Source organism: Erithacus rubecula (assembly GCF_903797595.1).
Source record: "Erithacus rubecula genome assembly, chromosome: 19".
NCBI classification, from domain to species: domain Eukaryota; kingdom Metazoa; phylum Chordata; class Aves; order Passeriformes; family Muscicapidae; genus Erithacus; species Erithacus rubecula.
Window position 1 is genome coordinate 7,712,597 of NC_136671.1, and position 20,167 is coordinate 7,732,763.

At 45.5% G+C, this 20,167-nt stretch overlaps 1 protein-coding gene across 4 annotated transcripts in view; it reads left to right on the forward strand.

Moving 5' to 3' along the window:
* GALNT9 (polypeptide N-acetylgalactosaminyltransferase 9) overlaps window positions 1-20,167 on the forward strand; it is a 359,393-nt gene that overhangs the window by 101,051 nt on the left and 238,175 nt on the right. Inside the window, exon 1 of one of the 4 annotated variants that reach the window (XM_079322932.1) lies at window positions 7,176-7,331. The exons of 2 other annotated variants lie outside the window; for them this stretch is intronic. In XM_079322932.1, coding sequence (XP_079179058.1) covers window positions 7,309-7,331 — 23 coding nt within the window. In that variant the 5' untranslated portion in view covers window positions 7,176-7,308. Of the gene's footprint in view, window positions 1-7,175; window positions 7,332-20,167 lie in introns of those variants that run through there. One more of the 4 variants, XM_079322934.1, reaches the window with a different exon arrangement.

Below are 20,167 nucleotides of genomic sequence, written 5' to 3' on the forward strand. Positions count from 1 at the left end.
AATTTTATGGCCTTTGCATTTCCCTCTTGATGTAAGCAGGCAGTTCACTGAGTTCCACAAACTCTAGGTTTTTCTGGGCCTGTTCCTCCTGAAACAGAAGGAAAAAAATGAGTGGAGAATAGGAATGCAGGTGCTGACAGTCTCTCCCAGTGGCTGGAAGCCCTGAGCTGAGCAGTCTGTTCCTGGTAAAGAAACTGTCCCAAGAAACTCAGGCTGTTGCTGCAGTCAGCATTGCTTTGGGCAAGCCCAGAAGGTCCCAAAGTCCTTTCCAAGTAAATTGTACAATAATTGTGTGAGGAAAAGGGCAAAATGGATCATGAGCTCTGATGGGGAAGGGGAAGTGCAGGATTGCCAAGTCAGAACCTGGGCATTTATTGATATTACCCTCCCCCAATACAGTGGTGCCATTAATTCAGCAGCACATGATATTTTTTATTAAAACCTTAAACTTTGCAGAGCTTTCTTTAATCTGAGGTGAATCTCACTTAGTCAAAGTCCCTTTGTTTTTTCTGGTTTCATTCTGCAGAGGAAGGATTCCATGTGTAAATAAAGGATACGATGCTCTGCACCACTGATTTTTATTAAATTAAAGCTGTAATCAGTACAGTATGTCTTAACCATAATATTAATGTGGCTAAACCAGTAAATGCTCTCATGTTTAAAGCTCAACACCTGCTTTCTATTAGTGTCTGGATAGTTATTTGATTTTTCATTTTTCATTTCAATAGAAAATTCTTTGATGAAATCCATAACTCAGCTGTAATTTTTAGTTCCCAACCCTGCACAAATCCCAGAATACGATTGGAAAAACCTACTCTCACATCTTAAATAAGTTTCTCCTAAAGTTTGCCAGACTGTTGTGATAATGTTGGGAGTTCAGGAAAGTGAGTAAAATGCTGAATCAGTCCTTTGACATCCCCCAGGGTTTTGCCCTTGGCTCTAGCAGGCACATCCTTTGCAGTTCAGAGCAGTGGGTGTCCATCCTTTCAAGGCTTCTGCTGCTCACACAGCTCTCCCCCCTCTTTTGCTGTGCCCTGCAGCTTGCTGGCAGCATGCAGCAGGAGTGCCAGTGTCCCCAGGCTGGAGGAGGACAGCAGCTGGGACAAACCAGCTGTGTGGGGCACAGAGGGACATGGGGAGGGGTAGATGCCAGGCTGGGCAGGGCAGCAGCCTCCTCTCAGGTCCCTGCTCCTCCCTCAGGTTTGCCTGGCTGGGGACAGGAGCCAGCCCATGAGAGGGAAAGAAAACATCCCTGCCTAGTCTGCCAAGCCCGTGGTGGAGCCAGCTGGAGTTTGGATGTGTACTTGGGTGATTTTTTTCCCCATGTGAGTGCTTTCAATGCCATTCTCAGTAGTTCTGGAGCCATTCTCAAGTGTTTAAAAATAGAACAAAGTCTCTCTCTCTGTTTCTTTTCTTTCATTTCCCATCTTCAGGGACACAGTCTGATGGATGTGTTTGCTTTTCTGGTTCTGCTGTGCTGGAGAGATGGGAAGAATGAGGGTGAGGAGTCTTCCTCCATGGTCACTGTTTTGTCTAGTCAAATTTCTGTTCTCTAGTGCCAACTCCTGTGAAAGTTAAACTACCTCTATTTTAAAGACTATTTGGGCTAGAGAAAATCAGGCAGATTATACACAGTTGTCAGAGTTTCTGTCAGCTGATGAAAGCAAGATCACTGTTGGCTTCTGGCAAATATTTCTGACTCAGTCCCATTCTGCTGCTGCATTCCTGTGTGCCCTGCCCCTGCAGTGCTCCTGCAGCCAAACCTCACAGTCTCCCACCCTGGCCATGCCCTGGGGAGGGTGCAAAGGCAGAGAGCAGAGAATGGCCACACTGGGGTGGCAGGAGGGACTTGCTTTCCTCATGCCCCAAGCCTGATGGGTTCTTGCAGCTGGCTGGTGCTGACAGCAGACTCCAGATCTGGATCATACCAAGCAGAAGGGAGATGTTGTGTCAGCAGTGTTTGAAGTGTGATCCTGCCAAAAAAGGGAGAGGACCATGGCCACAATATACCAAATATAGCAAATACCCAAGTCTTGTGGTGGCAATAGGACAGGCCTCCTTCCCATCACTCTGCCCAGCCTGGCTGCTAGTCCTGGCCTTGCAGGAGGACACAAGTAGAGTGAATGAATTAACAGAGCTCCTGTGTAGCTCATCCAACACCTCAGATTTAGCCTTACCAACCCAAGCTGGGGCAGCATTATCCTAAAAAGCCTGTAATAAATTAGAGCAGACCCAAATTCTAAGGTGTCACATTTGAGATCCAGACTGTCTGAACAGCACTTGCTCTCAGTTTGTCAGTGATCATGAGAGACTGAGGAATAAACAGCAGATGTTGGGATGGGAGGTTTCTCCCAGCCTCCAGCCAGAGCTGCTGCTCCCAGTCACGTTCAGCCCAGGGCTGGGCTGTGCCCCAGCACCGAGCTCAGCTCAGGGACCTCTGGTGAAATCACTCAGGAGCTCCTGTTTCCTAATGACAATACAGCAGGGCTGTATTTGAAGGCTGAGCCAATGTTGTATCAAAGCCAAATATGTCTGGCTTGGCACCACGAGCTCACACTGGAGCCAAGCAGCTGGAGCAGACTGTACATGTATTTAAAGAGAACAAAACCAGAGAGGCTCTTGAGTTATCTCCTCCAAGAGGTCAATCAGAGTGCCAGATTGCAGTGCCAGGTTTTGCTTCAGGCTTTCTCTGGTCTATCCCTGCACACCTACAGGCCCAGCTCTCAGGCTAAGGCTTGATTCTCCTCTAATTTCCCACCTCTTCCTGGCTTTCATCTTGCAGTCTGCTAATTGCAGGAATTGCAGCCCTGTTGGTATTTTGTCCCTGCACTCACTCTTTGTCTTCTTGGGTATAAGTCCAGTTCATGTTCTTTGCAATTCACACCACCACAAGAAAAAGCACTCCAGGGTTTTTCTGGATGGGCTTGTCTCTGAGCTGTGTCCATCTGAGCACTAAGGGGGTCAGTAACCTTTGCCATCACACAAAGAAGCAGCAATAAGTCTTTGGCTGCAGGATTCCAGTCATATTCTGAGACTCAGGGATCTGCTGCTGGTCCACTGGCTCCACTAAATGATGGTTTGCAGGATAACTAATGGTTATTGGGGCTGTGGCTGCTCCAGCTGGCTGCAGTGGGAGAGGATGTGTTTGAATCAACATAATAAGGATTGCTTGAATTCAGGGTGTCATTCATCACTAATTTAATCCCTCTTCCTTGAACTAAGATGTGTTCAGATGCTGGACAAGATGGATCCTCCTCCCTCCCCTGAAATGCTTCAGGTCTGTCTGAACCATGGACTGAGAATGAGAAGGAATCACATTGGATCACAAGATATTATGAACTCAATGCAGACCTTTTCTTGCCTAATTAACAGTTTTACCCATGATATTAAATCCATGTGTGCTCATAGCTCACCACAAATAAGAAATCTGGAAACCTATTTTCAAAGCATTTTCCATTATGCAGTAGCAGGAGATGTACCATGGTTTTACAGTAAATTAGTTGGTAAATTGTTTTCTCTCCCATCTTTGTTGCTATAACACAACAATTTTAAGTTTAGGTCTCTAGTTTTGCTGGGTATTTTTGTGGGGGGGGATGAGAGGAGGGTAGGATTTATTTGCTTATTTGTGCTCCTATCCATTACTTTGAATCAGGGAACTAAAAGAGATGAACATGCTTGACCTGCAAACAGCTGCATGAATAAATGGCAAAACTGTTTTACTGAAGTAAATCTTGGAGAAATCCTGGTGGCAAGGCAAATTGTCACATCCAGTGGTCATTCATAATTTGCTTCAACATGTGCTGAAACTGGCCTTGATTTCATCCAAAATGTCCTGGGGAAGTGCTCAGCTGCTGGCTCATTCCTTCCCTGAACTCCCCAGGGAACTGAGGTGCAAACCAGTTAAAGGTAATTACCTCTGCCCAGTTCCTGTGCTCTCTGCATTGCCTGTGAGATTCACAGCCCTTGAAATGAGAAATCGGAGACCTTTACATAAAATGTTTGTTCAAGACTCTTTATAAATGAGGGAATGTGATTGAATGGGAGCTCCAGTGGGGGTGGGCTGATTTCAGTGGCACTGCATTAATTTTGCACCAGATGAAGCCTTTACTCTGCTCTGCTCCTGGAAAGCTGATGCCCTTACACCTGAAGAAGGGAAGATGGGTTTGGGGAGCACTTTGTGGGGTTATCCCTGCTGTTTGTAAAGCCTGAGCTGTTGGAATGATCCTCTGTAATCCTTGGTTTGCTCTGTTTTTCTGTTCAAGCTGGGTCCTGTGATGGTTTGTGTCACCTCAGGCTTTTTAACAAATTCCCAGCAAATCATCTGTGTGGAGAGATGGAGCTCTGGGGCTGTGGCTGAGCCCACATCTCTCACTGAGCAGGGTCTTGAGATTGGTACCTTGGGAGATAAATGGAAATTACACCAGCCCCACAGTGCTTAGGAGGTGAAATATCCTTTCAGGGTTCCTTATTCTGGCATCAGGGGGATTTGATGATCACACAGATCTGCATGGGGGCATAGAGGAAGAATGAATTTAATGGGTGTTGGGCCTATTATCTAAATATGGGTAGCATTGTGTGCATTATCTCTGTTTGTTTAGCCAGAGTAAGATGGGCATTAACATTCAGTTTCAGTCTTAATTAGTGGCTGATAAAAGCACAAGGTGATACTTAGCAGTCTTGACAGTGTAATTCATCTAAAATTCCCTAATAATATGGTTGCAGCAGTCTTGGAAGGGCTAATTTAATGACTTTCACACACTTAAGGTTTGGTACCCACAATATCCAATATGTTGGTTGCTTAGGAGACGAAATTAAACAAAGCTGAACACATTCATTTTCTCCTTTTTTACTGCATAGAGGATTAATTTATTGCAATATTTTTCTCTATTAAATGCCTAAGTTTTAGGTGTTTAAACAAATGAAAAAAAAACAAACCAAAAACCAAACCCAACCTAACAATCCAGATCCCCTATTAAATCAGCAGATGGCTCCTAGAGCCAAATTAGGGACCTTTGATAGAGCCATAAAAGCTCTGCTTTATACAGTGCACATGTTCAGAGTTGGCAGTGTTAAATGAGACCTCCATGCAATCTGCTCTGAGAAATAACCTGACTGGCACTGACCCCTTCCTTTGTATAATTCAACACTGTGTCATCAATTGCAATTGCACAGACGTCTCTGCAATTTAGCAGACCTTGTAAGGACTGACTTTCCCAATATTTGTTTAAGATGAACTGTATAAACTTGTTATTAGTAGTCTGCCAGAGTAAGGGAGATAACAGTGTTTGCATTAGGCTACAGAAAACACAGCACCTGGGCAAGGTGCACCGAGCCTTTCCCAGCAAATGTTCTTGTTTCAGGCTCTGCTGCTGATCCTGATGAAGGGAAAAGTGAAATTCCCAGCAGCATGTCAGGGCAAGACCATGCCTTTTCTATGTTGGGCAGGGGCTCTGAGCTTGTATGGCTGAGTAATTACATTTAATAATTTGTAAAAAGTCTCTGAACTCACCTGAGCAATGCAGGCAGCAGAATGAGGCTGCAGTGGGGTCTGGTTGATCTCATCTCAATCTCAGTTTTATGTCTGTACAGCCCTACTGACTTCACCCACAGACCCTGGCACTGCTCAGCCCCACCTTCCCCACATGTCTGTGCTCATCCTCTCCCCAAATGCTCTGAAATGGGGGTGGGATCCCAGTGCGCACCCCAGGGCTCCAGGGGAGCTGTGAGCAGTGACCACTGCAGCTCAGAGCTCCAGCCTGGAATTACTTGCAGAACTCTCAAACCCTCTCTGAGTTTCCAAACCTAATCTTAGTTCAAGGAAAGAAAGAAAACACTCCCATTATTAAAACCACATTGGTTGTTGCAGTTGATCAGAACAAAATGAAGGTTTTTTTCCTCCTGCACAGAAAGGGATAGGGAGGAGTGAGGAAAAAGCCCTGGAACAGCAAGGCTGATGGTAGCAAATATATTGGCACTATTTCATTTTTCATTGAGTTTGTATTTTCTTTCCTTGCTATCTCTTCCTCCCCACAGTATCTCTGCATTGATTTTTCACTCTGCCTGTTTATAAATGTTTATAAAGCATTTGGGGAGCCTAGGGAAGGAAAGGTCTCCAAGTACTTAGTGGAGGAAGAACTTAAACACTGGGCTGCTGTATTCCTGCTGACTCTGGGCAGTATTTCAAGCCAACCAGAGCCCTGCTCTGGGGATGTGGTGCTGCTTGGCTGGGGATGGCTGAAGCAGTCAGAATCTCAGCTCAGCCTGTGTGCAGCCACTGCAGAGCATCCACTGGTGCTGAGAGCAGGAGGGCTTGGAACAACACTGCCATTTACAACTGGAGCAAAACCAATACAGCACCATGATAAAGGAAACAAGCACACATTATTCCACATTTACTGTTTGCTTTGGGCAATGAACTTCTTTTCACATGAAATATTAAATGACTTTCTTGTCTCTCCACCCTCTGAGTGAGGTCTTGATGAAATAAGAATGGAGATGTTATTAGGCAAATAAATGCATTTATTGATACTATCATGCTGAAATTAAATCATTAGAGAAATGAAACAGATCAGAATCTTTATGTAACTCACAGGAAAGACACCAGAATTCATCTCCCAGGCACTCCCATGTTTCTGATCCCTGGGATGTTAATGGAGCTGCAGTCCTGCTTTCACACTAACATTTCTCTTTTGCTGCTTTTTGTGTATTTTAATTCCACATCCACTGTGCAATCTTACAGCACCCACATTCCTAACACTGTTGGAAAACTGCATTTGTGAAGGTGGAAATCAGCTCTGCCTGGCACAGGGGCAGGAGGTTCCACAAAGTGCTGGAGGAGCTGGGTCATCTGTTGTGCACCAAACACTAGTTGCAGTGTGAGCTTTTAGCATTGTTGAAAAGTAAAGCATTCATTGTTTCAAAAGAGCTGGGGAATGAATGAAATCATGAAAGATTATTTTTAAATGAGGTTTGTCCCTCATCATCCTTCTTAAACATATCAAACTGGGCATTTTGGAAACTGAGGCTTGGCTGATACTCTGTGCCCCCCCCCCCCCCCCCCCCCTTTTCTCACAGGTTCATCCAATTTCTCCTTGAATGGCCCAACATCTCCTTAGGGCTTCCTGCCTCTCTTTTCCATTTGCTGGTGCTGCCCTGGCGTGTGCTGACCTGGGCCCTTTGCTTCTGGATTTTACTGGGGTGGGAATCAGGAAAACATCTGGATATCTGCCCTGAGAGGAGTGAAGAGCTGTGGCTTCAACTTCCTCCTGCTTCTCTAAGCCTGCTTGGAGTGTGCTCCCTTTACTGGAGATGCTCAGCACGACCAGAGCTGGGTAAGTTGTAAAATGAGGGGCAAAGTGCCATCAGTGTGTTCTGAACCGTGGCCAGTGTGGTATTTTGGAGGGGTTGAGGTTGTATTAACAAAGCAATGAAATCTACAGCAGTTTCCTCCTGTTGCTCTGTGTTGAATGCTCGTTGTGTTTTTTGTTTTCTTGAGGGTTCACTTTTAGCAAAGTGTTGTTTGTGTAACCTCTGCTTTCATGTTCTGAGGTTCCAGGCTTCAGGGCACTGTGTTTTACTGGAGACCTGGATGCTGAGGGTGCCCAGATAATGACACTGTTCCAGCTGAGGGTGGCAGGGAAGGCACAGCTTCTGAGCCACAGTGGATGCCATGGCTCTGCTTACAGAGTTAGCATCTTTTATAAAGCAGTTTTCTAAAGGGAGCTCTTTTTTCTTCTGCAGCTGAAATGTTTTGCATGAAGGTGTCTATTTCAAAGATGTTTTGACAGAAAACTGGAAAGGAGTGTTTGTTTTGACTCCTTTGTTTTGTTTGAGCTGGTTTTTTCAGTGTTTCAGTGAAATGGTTGCTTGTTTATAAACAGAAGCATTTTGAAATTTCTGTTCTGTGGAATGACTTGAGATTTCAAGGTTTTGTTCCAATTCAGAGCAGCAGCAACTTTGGAAGTGTTGGACTACCCAGTAGATTTAGGATTCATCCACCACCAGGTAGGATGTGATTATTTTGTGTAAACTTTGTTTCCAATTGCTTCTGCTCCTGTCTCTGTAGGTCTTTAGCTTGGGACTCAGTTGTGAGAATATGGTTGCCAGCATGCCTACAGAAAGGGTCTTCTGGCCTAAGAACTACATGGGTTTAGTTATTTATGCAATTAAGAGTTTTGCTTGCAAAAGAACAAGGTCAACACTGAAAGGATTTTTATCAAGTCACCCTGGGAGAGGAGAGAGCTGCATGGGCGTGGACTGAGCCTGGGTGGGCTACATTCAGTTCAGGGTATTCTCCTATTTCCTGCTCTTTTCTCAGAGCAGCCAGCACTCTCACTGTGCATAGGTCCCTGTTTTCATGGCAGAAATGACAAATTTGGTGGGTGTCCTGGTGGCTGGGATTGGGAAAGCCCTGCTGGCAGGAGCAGAGAAGGGGCTGCTGTCCCAGGGCATTCAGGGCTCCTGAATGCAGGATGTGGCCCCTCTGAGATCCCAGGTGTTCCTTAGGTTTCATATCTTTACTGCATTTTGATAAACCAGTAAAGCTCTGAATTATTTTGATTTAGACAGCCCAAAACTTGAAAACAGCTAGACTTACACAGTCAATAAACCAAAACTGTCTCTTCAGCACTGCACTGACAAGGCTCAGAAGAAAGACACACAGAGAACCTCTCCACTAATATTAAACTGATTTGGCCATTTTTATTCTATAAAGGAGGCTGGTTATGAGATTTAAAAAGACTCATATATCATGCTGCCTCATTAATTTTCCATTTGGGCTCAGCTGTCAGAGGATACCATATTAAACTGCTGCCTGGAGTAGTCTTCGGTGGCAGAGAAATGATGTTTGATACCCTTTGCATTTCACACAGTCTGTATAAAAGGTCTCCTTGATTTGCCATCCCTATTATTTTCTGTCAGAGAGCCCTGCACAGCCTCTCCAAAATAATATCACCTCTCCAAAACCCTGAAGGTCTATTTGTGGTTTCCATGGTGACAAAATGACCCATAATATTCTTTGACTACTTCAGTAAATGAAGGACACAACTGGGCCTTTGAAGAATAATAGATTTTTTCTGTTTCTTAAGAAAAGATGTACTTGTGAGCTCAAAGAGGGGAGGGGGAAAGGATGAAAAAGATATTAAGGGAAGAGATTTGCCTTGTAACTCAAAGGACTTGCTGCAAGTCTAGCAGACAGCACTTGTTGAAAAATAGACCTTGAGCCATCTGGTACCAAAACAGGAGTGGGATATAGCCCTTGTGATGACTGAGATGAAGGAGCTTGTGCTGTAACTCATTTTTACAATAGCTGTGCTGCTTAATTCCGAATTCTGTGACACGCAGGGCCAGGCGCTGCAGGTGCAAGCCTGTGGTTAAAACATTTTCCTCCAGGAGCTGTCAAACCCCTGCTCTGTTCTGTGTGGGAGGGAGGATGGGATTTTCCAGCAGAGCTGGCAGAGCTGGCCTGGGGGACAAGTGGGTGGGAAGGAAGCAGAGAGGCTTTTCTCAGGGTGTCTGTGGAGTTTGTGGGAAAGCCAGGCTTGCAGTTGGAGCCTGTTAATGAGCTGCTCTCACAGCAGAGCCCGTGCTGGGTGCTGAGCCAAGGTGCTGAGCAGGGCTCCAGCTGCTGGAGCTGCTGCTGCTCCCTCCCAGCACCGTGGGACTGTGCAGGATGCTCTGCTGCACCCTCTCTGGGCTGGGAAGCATCCCTTGCTGCATGATGGGCTGTGAGGAATGTGTCCCACAGCTGCTTTGCATATAACCAGCAAGAGAAAAACTTCCCAGTCCTGGGAGAGCATTCCCAGTGTGCTCTGGAAACAGGATTTTAAACAAAACCACATCTTGCAGGTGAAGAAACTGAGACAGCAAGCAGGTAACTGAGCTCAGCAGAGCACTGCAGAACCTTTGTGGGTGTGCTGGGGAGGAGAATGCCAGGCTGATTGTTCCCTCCCCGAGGTTCTTTGGGGTAGTGCTCTTTGTTTAGATGAGCTGTAACTCAGTTTTCTGTAGCACACATTCCCAGCCTGCCCAGTGATGCTGTCCATGACCAATTGGTGTTGGGTCTGGCTGGGTCACATTAGGTCAGACACAAGGAGAAAGGGTGGTTCAAGTGCCCCAGAATAATAACTGAGATTCCTGGGCTGCAGGAGCAGGCTCAGGTTGGCCTGGGTAGGTAAAATCCAAACAGCTGAATTATCTGAGCACTGCAAAGCATTCAGTGGTTCAGGATTCAGGATGTTCCCAGGAGTCTGTCAGTAATTCCTGCTTCTGGAGTTATTGAGATTTTTTTGTGTTTTATTTTGGGTGTATTCTAGCACTTTACTTCCCAGTTCTGGAAGAAACAGGGAAGCAAAAAAGATGAGTAAGACTTGAAATGCAATTCCAGAATGTCCTGGTGGTTTGCAGATGTCCCTGAGATGACTTAAACAGCTCTTCCCACCTCTAAGTATGTTAGTACTGCAAGAGGGGACCAGACTCTGATGTAATGAGTTACTCATTATTTATGCCATATTTTGGTGGAATTTTTTTTTAAATTTGGTATGGTTTTTGGCCTGAAAACAAATTAAAAACATTAAAAAGCCCTAACCAAACAAGAACATTTGCATGACTGCTTGCTCAATACAGGACTGTAATCGGGGCAACTTAATATAAACAAAGCAAGAAATGAGGGCAAGATTAAGCTAATAGCCAGTCTAAAACCACATTTACCACCAACCTTGAAAATCTGAGGCAAAATCTTGCCTGGTTCCTCTGTTCCTCACATGTGCATGCCTTTGGCAAGGATGATTAAGGTCTGTGCTGCTTCCCCTCTAATGTGAACAAAGCCCTTCAGAGCCCTATTCTAGTTTCCTCTTAGCATCGTGTTTGGCTTCCTTTGGGACTGACCTTTTACTGCCCACAGCCCACCTCCATCCTGTTAGAGGGCCTGCAGAGAGTTACTAAGTTAAACATCATAAATCCCACTATAAATGATTACACAGAGCTTTTCACTAACAATCTTCTGTGGGGATATCAAGCTTGATAGAAGCATAAATCATTTAAAGAACATCTGCCTAATGAGGGGTAACCTGGACCTGCTTCCCTGAGCCTGAATGTACCAAGGGAAAAAAAAATTGCAGGCAATTGGCCTGTTTTAGCTAGTGCCTGCTGGATGCAGGTTGGTTTCTGTTGTCACAACTGGCTTTGCTGGCCACGTGGGACTTGCCCACATCCCCTGACAGTGACATTTGCTTTGTCTGCAGCCTATGGCACCAAGAATGAGGGATGCAAGCCCAGTTTAGTGCTGCTTGTTGTAAAGAGAGACTGATAATATGTCTAGACACAAAGTTCTACGGAGGCAGATGGGTCAGAAGAGGAAATCCAAGCAGGTGGCTTAGAGGCAACCTGAGCAAGGACATACTGAGGTGTGGGAGCTCTGTTTTGTGAAATGGCAGCAGAGCTGGGAGGCTGAGAACAGGAGCCATGACTTATTTAGGAGGTGAGTAGAGAATGCAGATGGACTCACCTTGCCAAGGCCTTGCTTGAAACACCACAGCAGGACACAGAACATCTGTCATGGGAACATGGGAGGGTGCTGAACACAGCCCATCACCTGTGCAATAGTTGGCTTTGTCAGGCAAAGAACAAGCTAAATTTGAAGGAGGGAGTCTAATAAAGTTAAGAATCAAATCATGATGAATAGAACAGGAAATTGTTGGTAAATACAAGGGTTTGGTTTCCAAGGGAGCCTGATGCATTCCCCAGGATCCACCACGTGTGAATCAAGGCTAACAAGTCTGTTAGCAGATAATCCTAGAGGCAGAGAATAAACTTGGCACTGGAAAGGCTCTGTCTGTTCATTAGGTGTAATGGGAAGAGTTTGAGTTTCCTGTTGACAGTCACAGCTAAGCCAACCTGTGACTTTGACCATCTGAGAGACACCTGGCTGCCAAACTGATGATGGAAGGCCCATGGGGTGAGGAGTAGCACATGGAAGCTTTTCCATTTAAAATCACTGGATCATCAGGAAAGGTGTAAATAAACAGCAGCAGTAACCTTGGAATGCAATTGAAACACTCCTGCTGTGTAAATTTGACTGCCAGATGCTCGTGGCAGGTCTTCATATCATGGTTTAAAGCTGCTGCTGCCTGATGATAGATTTAACAGACGTGACTAGCCATGAGCAGGATCATATTTTTTTTCAAACTGAAGTTCTTGTCACAAAGAAGTGGTCATGAGACTTCAGGAAATCCATTGCCTCTCTGCATAAATAAACTTGCTGGGTGTGTGGGTTGTCCATCACCTCACAGTGGGGTCAATGCTGGGTGTTACTGCTCTCCTGACCTGCAGAGATGGTGCCTTGGATCTCACCACTGTGATTAGAACCGAGACAGGGGGGTCATGAATAGTTCAGTCTTCTCCTTGTGCTGTTGAAGATGAAGTCAGTAGGAAGTAAATATTATTGACTGCTGTTTTCATTCAAAAATCAAGATTCATTGAGGTGAATCTGAGGTCAATAGAAGCTCTCAGGGGGAGGAGACCAATAAATCATGACACTAGATAAAACAATATTTGTAATGCAGCTAATTTTGGATATTGAATGTTATTTGATCTAGTGAGGTTTTTTGCAGTATCTTTTTTTGTTAATTGTCCTGTTAACCAGATTGGTAGGTTGCACCATTTAAAAAGACTGGGTAGTTGGGCTGTAGGGCTAATAAATCTTGGATGCCATACTTCCCTGGTTGGAGATCTTTCTCTATGTGAACCTTACCTGGGTGTAATTGAGTTCTCTTTATGAAACTGCTTTGTGGAGTGTGTGCATTTGCAAGTAGGACATATGTGAGATAAGATTTATTTTGGGGAAGGAGGCACAAGAAGAGATGGAGGAGGAAGCGCTTAAAGTAAAATCCTTGTATTGTATGTACAACATAATATAATATACATTGTATGTACAATATAATATATATAATACAATATAATACAGAATAATCCTTGTACAAGTATGAGTCTTTTATAGCATCTTTTTAATTTAACTGAACCAGACAATGAGTTGGACAGTAGTCTCACTGAAGATTTGACAATTTCTTTTGGAGTGCGTTTGCTTTTTTCCTATATGTATGTTGATGGCCTTGACCACTGAGGCTGCACCCTGTGGCTGGCAGCCATGTACCTTCTCTCAGGCCAAAGCAGGGCATTTGATTAGATTGCCAGCTGCTCTGAATAGCTGCTGCTCCTCAGAAGTCAGTGGAGCAAAGCCAGGTTATACCAGCTGAGAACGTGGCCGTCCTTTTTCCTGAGTCACATTTCTAACCCTCGCTGTGCTCTGGGATTGCTGATCTGGAGCCAGCCCCTGTGGTGGCTGCAGGGCAGGATTGTCAGAGGCATCCAGCCTTGGCCTGGCTCCACTGCCTCAGCAGCACAGGGCTGTTTGTGTTTGTTGTGCTGCTGCACCCAGCCCCAGAGTCCAAAGGGTTGGATTCCATCAGGCTGCTGCTGGAATGCCGAGGAGCTGGTCCTCCTTCACTGGAGCAAGTCAGCTCCAGCCCATGGAAATCAGGGAGGCTGGGCTGCTTTGCAGCTGCTGGGATCAATCCTGGGCTCAGCGGCTTGTTCTGCCCACAAAAGGAGGGTGAGCAGTGGCAGGGAAAGCCTTCTCCTTTGTGCCAGTGCATTTCCTGCCCTACCTGGGGGTGCTGTGCTGGAGTCCAGCCCCTGGGATGGCTGTGGAGGAGCAGGGATGCCAAAGGAGTGGCATTGCCTCCTGGCTGCTGTCCCATGCCCTGGCAGGTTGTAATGGTTTTGAAATCAAAACCAGTGAGAGATTCCAAGTCAGAAGTACAATTTAATATGAAAATATAAATAATAAAATACATGCACTAGTACAAAAGAAAAAGCACTAACAAAGTCAGAATACAACCTGACACCCTGCTAGTCAGGGTAGTGGTAGCAGTCTGGATAGAGTGGTCTTCTCAAAGCAGTGATCCTGTAGAAATTCTGGCAGCTCTTATCCTCTGGAAACCGCTGGATAAAGGCTGCTTTGATGGTCCAAATCCCAGTTTTTAGTCTAGGTAGGAAATGCTTGGCTCCTCCCCCTGGGTGGAGCACCTCACAATGGGATGATGTAATTTTATCAGCCATGCACTGGAGCTAAATTGCCCATTAACAGGAGATATCTCCTGGAGGGAGGATGGGTCATGGGAAAAATAAAGAACACTGCCCCACCTGGTTTTTAACAGCTGGCCCATTAGCAGAGGATCTCCCACAGAGATAAGGATCACTGCCACACCCAGTTTTTTAACAATGGCCCATTAGCAGATAATGTGTGCCATGGAGATAAGGGTCGCTGCCACACCCAGTTTTAAACAATGGCCCATTAACAGGAGATATCTACTGGAGGGAGGATGGGTCATGGGAAAGATGAAGGACACTGCCCCACCTGGTTTTTAACAGCTGGCCCATTAGCAGAGGATATCTCCCACAGAGATAAGGATCACTGCCCCACCTGGTTTCTACAGATGGTGATAGAATACATCCCTTTGGGCACATCTTTACATTGTAACCTAGGACACTGTTTCTATCATCCTGCCAGGGCTCTGGGGTGTGCACAGACCCATCTGTGAGCATAGAGCAGGCATTCAGTGCCTGGTTTGCCATTAAAGGGTGTTTCAGCCCTTTTGCAAATGATCAGCTGCCCACTCTTTCTTGTGTCCATGTGGCTGCCTTTGTGGCTAGCAGCCACGTTCTCAGAACAGATACTGTGCTTCTAGGATAGCAGGTTCTCTTTCTTTTTGCCTTTTTCTCAGCCAGGAGTTGTTTAGAGTTTGGATTTGTTATTGCCAGTCCCTCAAAGCAGGAAGACCAAAGAAGGGCTGTCCTCTGGTTGGCTCTTGCTGAGGCTTTTGCTGCAGGATTGCAAATCCAGCAGGGATTTCAGAGGAGGAAATAATTATCTGTGCACTCCTTCCTCAAATCTGCCTCCTACTCCAGCATTGGAAGGAGCTGCCAGGTCAGCTGCTGTGCCAAGTACAGCATTCCCCAGTGGGGCCATCCTCCAGGAGCGAGCTGACGGGAATTAGGGCCAGAGATAAGGTGGCTGTATTCACTGGAACTCTTCTTCCAGCTGGCTAAATGGCAGCTCCTCCCTCACCAGGCTGTGCAGAACCCTTCCCTCTCACCCAAACCATGATGTGGTTTTTACCTTTCCCCCCTCTGTGCTTTTATCAGCTGGAGCTTGGAGAGCTGAAGGTGCCAGCACAGCTTCGCCCCTGGCTGGGTGCCACCAGCTCTGTGTGACACAGGGTGGCTGCCTGCCAGCCCTGCCATGCCTCTTGCAGCCTGAAATCCCAGTGGGTAAATTCCAGCTACTTCAGAGGGAAAGGGAGCGGCTCCTCTGTGGCTGGGAAGGGTTGGCACTGCCTGGAAGCACCACAGTTAGTGGAAAACTCAGCCTGCAGCAATGGGGAACACACAAACCCCTTCTTGTGGTGCCTGGGAGTTGGTGGGGGCAGCTGGAAATGCCAGCTGGGAGTGATGCCCTGAAATGCTCTGCTTCATGAGCTGACCTGAGAGTGTTTCGTGGGTCTAAGTTTGTGTTAATTTAAATTTTGTGTGTTCTGGAGTTTTGTGTTTGTTTCATTACTGTTTTCTAGTGTTTCACATTAAGGCTTTATGCTTGATGAAGGCTTTAGAACAGCAGAAGATTTATCATTGTTTTATGTTCCTTGTTCTGTGTGAGCTGTGGCAATATAAAAAAAAAACAACAACAAACAACAACAACAACAACAAAAAAAACAAACAAAAAAAAAAAAACACCCAAAAAAACCCCCAAAAAACCAGGGAAAACCCTGAGATTAAAAAAAACCCAAACATTTAAAGTCATTTTTCTCTGCTGTAATTGCCAAGCCCTCTGACCTGGGGTTGGATCTTGGTGTGAGTCAGACCTAGGGCACTGTTTCAGCAAATTTTTGCTTGAAGTGTTGCATTCTTCACTCCAGCAGTTTGGTTCATTTTAGGCTATGACATGTCCAGCCCTGTTTTGCCACTGTTTGAATCTGTGGGACATCTGCTGTAGGACAAGTGTGTTGGGTTTGGGCCCTGCTCTGACTCAAGCAGGGCTCAGTAGACCTAGAAAAGGGCCAAGAGTCTCCTCCAAGGGGAGAAATAACCAAAGAGATTATCACCAAGGCTGTAAAATCCTGAGTGAAACAAGAAAACAGAATGGGGAGTGACCATCTTTTAGGATGTGATTTAAGGGGCATCACATGACAGGATTAAATGGCAGGCCTGAGTTAAAAGGACATCCTTCCTCACACAGTGTGCTGACACTGCCACAAGGGTGGGAAGTGTTGAGGTTTTGTGTCAAAAAGCAATTGGATGAATTGAAGGAAGAAATGTCCACTGAGAGCTATTAAATGTAAAAGATTTCATCAGCTGTGGCCACAGCATGGGCTCACAGCACAGGCACACATTTAACAGTTTCCAGCAAAAGGGGCTTTGGGGACTGCTCTGATCACCTCAACTAACTTCATGTATCTCTCAGACCCCTGAGAAATATTTCCAGTGCTAACCTACATATTGTACCAGCGACCCACCACCCCTGCTCCCTTGGCTGCCTGCAGAAAGGTCAAAGATAATGATTAAAAATAAATAAATAACCCAGGAAAACCCCCACTGCTTCCCTCTCAGGTCGTTCAGGCTTGAAATAAATCATCTTTCTATTTCTGAAGGCACAGATGACTTAAGCCAAATTGCATTCAGAGCCATTATCCTCACACTTATTTATGCTGTCGTGTCTTGTGCTAACACTTTGTGAAATATTTATTTGCTCCTGGTCTCCCGCAGCTTAGCTCTGGATTCATGAGGCTCCCGTGTTATGTCTCTATTCTGTGCAGCTGCATTCTGTCAAGGAAGGAGGAAATGAAGACTCCAATCTGTGTTTTACATTATAAAAATAAATTGCACATCACCACAGGTAATTCCATTCAACAGGTGGATGTTTTGTTTGCAGGTGGCAGGCACGTGGGTTGTGTTAGAGTAACTAAATGAATGTGTGGTCACCAAGTCTTATTGTCTGATGATGAGCAATTCTTCTGTATTTGCTTCCCAAACCTGCCCTTGGGCTTGCTCTGCAGGTCCCAGGTAACTTGCAGGAAAGATTTTGAGAGGAGCTAAAAACAACACGTGATTTGAGTGGGTCAAGAGATGAGGCAATTACAAGTGTGAAATTCTGTCCGTATGAAATGCTGTAAATGCCTTTATCTCTAATTCTGTGGTCGGAGTCAGCCCTGAAATGGCTTCCCCAGGCTCAGTGCCAGCTCCCTTCCCTCAGCTGGAAGGGAAATGGGCTGTGGCAGTGCTCTCTCAGCTCCTCTGCAGACTGTGTGCCTGAGAAGTGAAATCTGTCTGCTGGGTTTCCCTGCCCTTATCAGAAGCACTGGTGTGAGTGTCTGCTGGAATCTCTGTGAGAAGATTGACTGTGTTTGCTGGGTAGCAGCTGATTTAAGATACTGAGGTGCAGCTCTGACACTTGGCTGAGGCAGCAGAAATCTGCTGGAGAGAAACTGTCCTGTTTCCAACTCCCAGCTAAAATCCAGGCTAGCAGTGACTAGCTGTCACTTGTGTTGGATTGTCAATGATTAGTGCAGAATGTGCTAACAATCCTCAGTCCAGCTATGGACCAGTTTATCCAGTCTGAGAACCACCTTATCTGAGCAGAGCTGCCAGAGACTGAGCAATTCTGAGTGCAAACTGCTGCATCTGTAGGAACAGTGTCTAAATCATGTCAGGCTATGGCCCACGATTGGACCATGTTGGTTTTGGTGCTGTAAAATCAAACTCGCCACTCTGATGTCGTCACTAGAAAACCTTTTGCAGTCCAAATCCAATTTTAGATAGATATATTTTTGTATGTGTATAAGGGGGGAAGGAGCTGCTAAGCTGCTGTTGCAGCTTCTTGGTGAATTACCCCGACAAGCTCCTTCTGGTGTTAGCTTTAAGTGACATTTGCTGTGTAAATGACACTGACATTCAAGCTGAGATGCTGGCTCTGGCAGCAGCTCGCTGGTTCCTCCCAGGGTGCCCTGGAGAAGAGCCTGCAGCAAAGAGCTGCTGCTGCCAGCAGGTGCTGCTGGGGCTGTTTGGGGAGGAGAGAGACCCTTGTTTTCTCACTTTGGTGCTTTTTTCTTCCTTTTGTGTCTCCAGAAGACCTGGGGACACTGATTTAATTTCAGTGAGTGCTGCTCTTTATGCAGCACAGCACCAGGGGTGTGCTGGCCTTATTTACCAAACACCTTTGGCTAAACATGGAGCCAGGGTCAATGGGTTGTGTTTAAACAATTGATCATCTGAGGAACAGCATAACAGAGCAGAACTGCCAAAAATTGCTGCACAGTGTGTGTGCACTGATCCTCTAAGGGATCAGAAATTTGTCTTAGGCAATGCACAGCTTTGCTAGAAGAAATTGGCATTTATTTATTTATTTTTAACCAGAGGACAAGCTTTAAAAGCTGCAAGCAGAGCTTTTCAAAGGACAAGTGGGAGTTAGTTGCCTAATTCACATTGACTTTTGGGGAGATCTGGTTGCTGACCTGCTCTTTATGCCTTTCAGAAATCTCCCCTTGGTCCACATAATCTCTCTGTAACCCCTTTTTAATTAGCTCGTCTTTCTGGAAGAAGAGACCAAGAAGTCACGTTCAAAGATTATTGCTCTATCCAGCAGCTGCTAGAATAGCTCAGTTAATGCTGCAAAATCTTACTGCAGGTCCCAGCAGCATGTCTGGTCTGCCTCTCCATTCTCATTTGGCCAGGGGACGTAAACTGCCCCCAAACTGTTCTCCAAACCCATTTCCAGCCCGTGATGCTCTGTGCTGTAGCACCAGCTGGCCATTTATCCAGAGAGCCTGGCTTTGAAGCTCTTGGCAGAGCAAAATATTTGAAAGGGAGAGAAATGAAAGACTGGGGGTGCTTCAAAAAATGAATGCCAAGAGCACGTGCATGCCAAGCAGGAGATAATGTGCTACCTTTACTGTCCCAGGCTCTCCATCTGCAGTTCATGCCACAGCCTTGCCCCTGCTGTTTGGGATGAAGTGGAAAATGTCAGTCCTGCAGGCAGAATTTGAAGATGCAGCCTTAAAGCTGCATAGAAAAAAATCAAAGTCTTCTTAATGGCAAGTCAGGCTTCTCCAATGAATTTGGGATGGGGACAAGAAGAGGTTTTTGGAGCTTCTTGATTTGCTTTTACATCTGTTATAACAAATTCAACTCAGAATTTCTATAATGAAATGTAAACATTGAAGGTGGGGGCCTAGTGAATTTGGATGCTTGAGGGAAAACATACAGTATTGTCATGAGGAGACAATTCCCTAAAGCAGATGGGGAAAAGTGGTCCCAGGGGCTGGGGGAGGCTGAGAAAGGAGGGACTGATGAGCTGTTGGCTGGGAAAATCCTGGATATTGCACATTGCAGAGGAAAAGCTGACTTTTGTGATGAAGTTTTAAGATTCAAGTCCTTATTTGATGGTGTAATCACCAGCAAAGACAGCTTGGTCAGTCCATATAAGATCAAGCCCTACAGAGGTTAACATGTCAAGCAGGGGGCTCTGGGAGGTGCAGTACAGTTTGGTGTTGTCACTAAAATTAAAAGCTCTGCTGTTGGGGACCTGGCTCAGCTTTGTTCCCTGGGTGTCTGAGAAGAATTTTAAGATCCTTAAATGGAAGGCACAGCACAGCTATTATGGGGTCACCAAAAAATGTTACTTTATATTTCTTGTAGTATAAGAATGTTGAAGAGGAGGCTTGGCTCTGTCAGTGACCACCCCAGAGACCCTTCAGGCTCAACTGGCTACTGTCGAGCTACTCTAAGGGAAAATAAACTCTCCTATAGCCTTGCTCTCAGCAAGTCCTTTAAAACATCACCACATCCTAAGCACATGAGCTAGGAAAACAGCTGCCTGCTCCACTCCTTCTCTGCCTGATGAGGTTAATAATAACTTTGAATGCATATGTACAGCATTAGCTTTCATGGTAACATGCATAATTCAAATCCCCTAAAGAACAGTAGAGCTTTGAGGAAGCAAACTTCCTTAATGTACTGGGCAAGGATCCAGCTTTTACCAGCTGTTGAGGGTTGATGTACAATTTTTGGTTAAGTGAATAATTTATCACGGATATTATCTGTAGTGTATCACATCCCA